Below are 1,543 nucleotides of genomic sequence, written 5' to 3' on the forward strand. Positions count from 1 at the left end.
TTGATGAATTTGATGAACAAATTTGCGTCTATTTTTTATTTCTTGACTTACCTGCAAGAAGATCATGCTTTCATCTTATCTGAGGCTGGAATGGAAATCATTTATACTTTTATCATCAAACCATCGACTTATACTGGTACTTTAATCAATGCTCTACCTCTATTCATCCAATATGTTGTATTCCTGATTAATAAAATCTTCAATCTATTTCTTGCGGATTATGAGAACTTTGAAAAGGCTCTACCTGCAGTTATTCGATATTTTTTGTCTTGGAAGGATAAACTGGTGGCAGAAATTTTGACAAACAAAGATGATGACATTCAAAAGTTGAGGCTTTTGGCAAATTACCAGATCATCCTCAATCGCTTGATGTCGATCCAAAAAAAAGACCTGCTGCATATTGGAGATCTTGAAAATGTTTTCTTCGGCGAATATGAGTCGATTTTCGCCTTTCTCAGACTTAATACCTTAGCACTTGAGGGAAATTTTTCTAACCTGACCAATAGCCATGCCCTCTATTTGTCGGTGATATCGAATTTTGAGCTCATCAACACATTCTTTTTCAAGGACGAAATTCACTATGTTCTTAAAATGTATTATGACTATTGGAAATTTGCTTCCTCTAAATCAAGATGCGCAACCCAGACGGAAAAAGGAATCCAAAATTTGGTTAATGCCAATCTTTTGATCGACGGAGAACGGATCCAGCTTTCGGGACTTCCGTTCTCCAGCCACCGTTTATGGAAGATCATGAATGTCAAACAGAAACGCGATTATAATGTAGAATTTGCGCTACACAAGCGCCTATCTGATAGTTCAATATTTTCCATCCTCAAATATAACAGCATGCATTTATTTCTAAATCAAAAAGATGCCTTTTTGCTAAAGGATAATGAGATAGAAGCCAAGCTTGTTTCCGATGATTTCAAACTTTGCCATAGAAATCTGGGTTTCAGAGTTGCATTGAATGGCACAATGGTAGGATCAGACGATAATGTCATTGCGTTTCAAACTGATTCTTATAATCCAGGTACCAAAGTGTACCTTTTTGATTCAGATGGATTCGAGTATGGAGAGATTTATGGCGGAAATACTCTGATTTTGAAAAACTCGTCCAAATTTGTGGGAAAGCTATCGAGCCCACTTCCATGTTCTTTTTACATAAATTCGTTCTGCTCTTTCTCTTCGAAATCGCAATCGCTGCTTGATGCCCTTTTAACGCGTGGGGTGCTTTTTAACTTTGCATTGGACTCGTACATTTTCACGCTAGAAAGTCAGGCTCAATCCTTTTATTTATTCAACAGCTACGATGGCCCAGCAAAGGACTTTTACGCCATGAAAGAGGGGCGTCACGAGTATTTCGTTGTTATCAAGGGTGAGAAATTCAAGATCCACTCTCCTGCTGGGATCGAGGAAAATTTCTTCGCCTCCTCGAACTTGCCCTTTTTATTTTTGTCCGTTGAAAAGTCTTCTCAAATTATCATTCCAGTAATTGTGTTGGAACCTAAAGATTCATACAAGTTTACTTTTCTCAAGGCCACGT

The 1,543-nt window shown here is 37.8% G+C and overlaps 1 protein-coding gene across 1 annotated transcript; it reads left to right on the forward strand.

The window, feature by feature from the left end:
- Positions 1 to 90: 90 nt before the first annotated feature.
- Positions 91 to 1,543, forward strand: DI09_316p10 (uncharacterized protein; the record flags this gene model as incomplete). The annotated part of the gene is made up of 1 exon (XM_013382561.1): positions 91 to 1,543. A coding segment is annotated over one exon (1,453 nt), but the record flags the coding sequence as incomplete, so codon positions are not given.

The sequence above is a fragment of the Mitosporidium daphniae genome (genome assembly GCF_000760515.2).
Source record: "Mitosporidium daphniae strain UGP3 chromosome Unknown contig-316, whole genome shotgun sequence".
NCBI classification, from domain to species: Eukaryota; Fungi; Microsporidia; genus Mitosporidium; species Mitosporidium daphniae.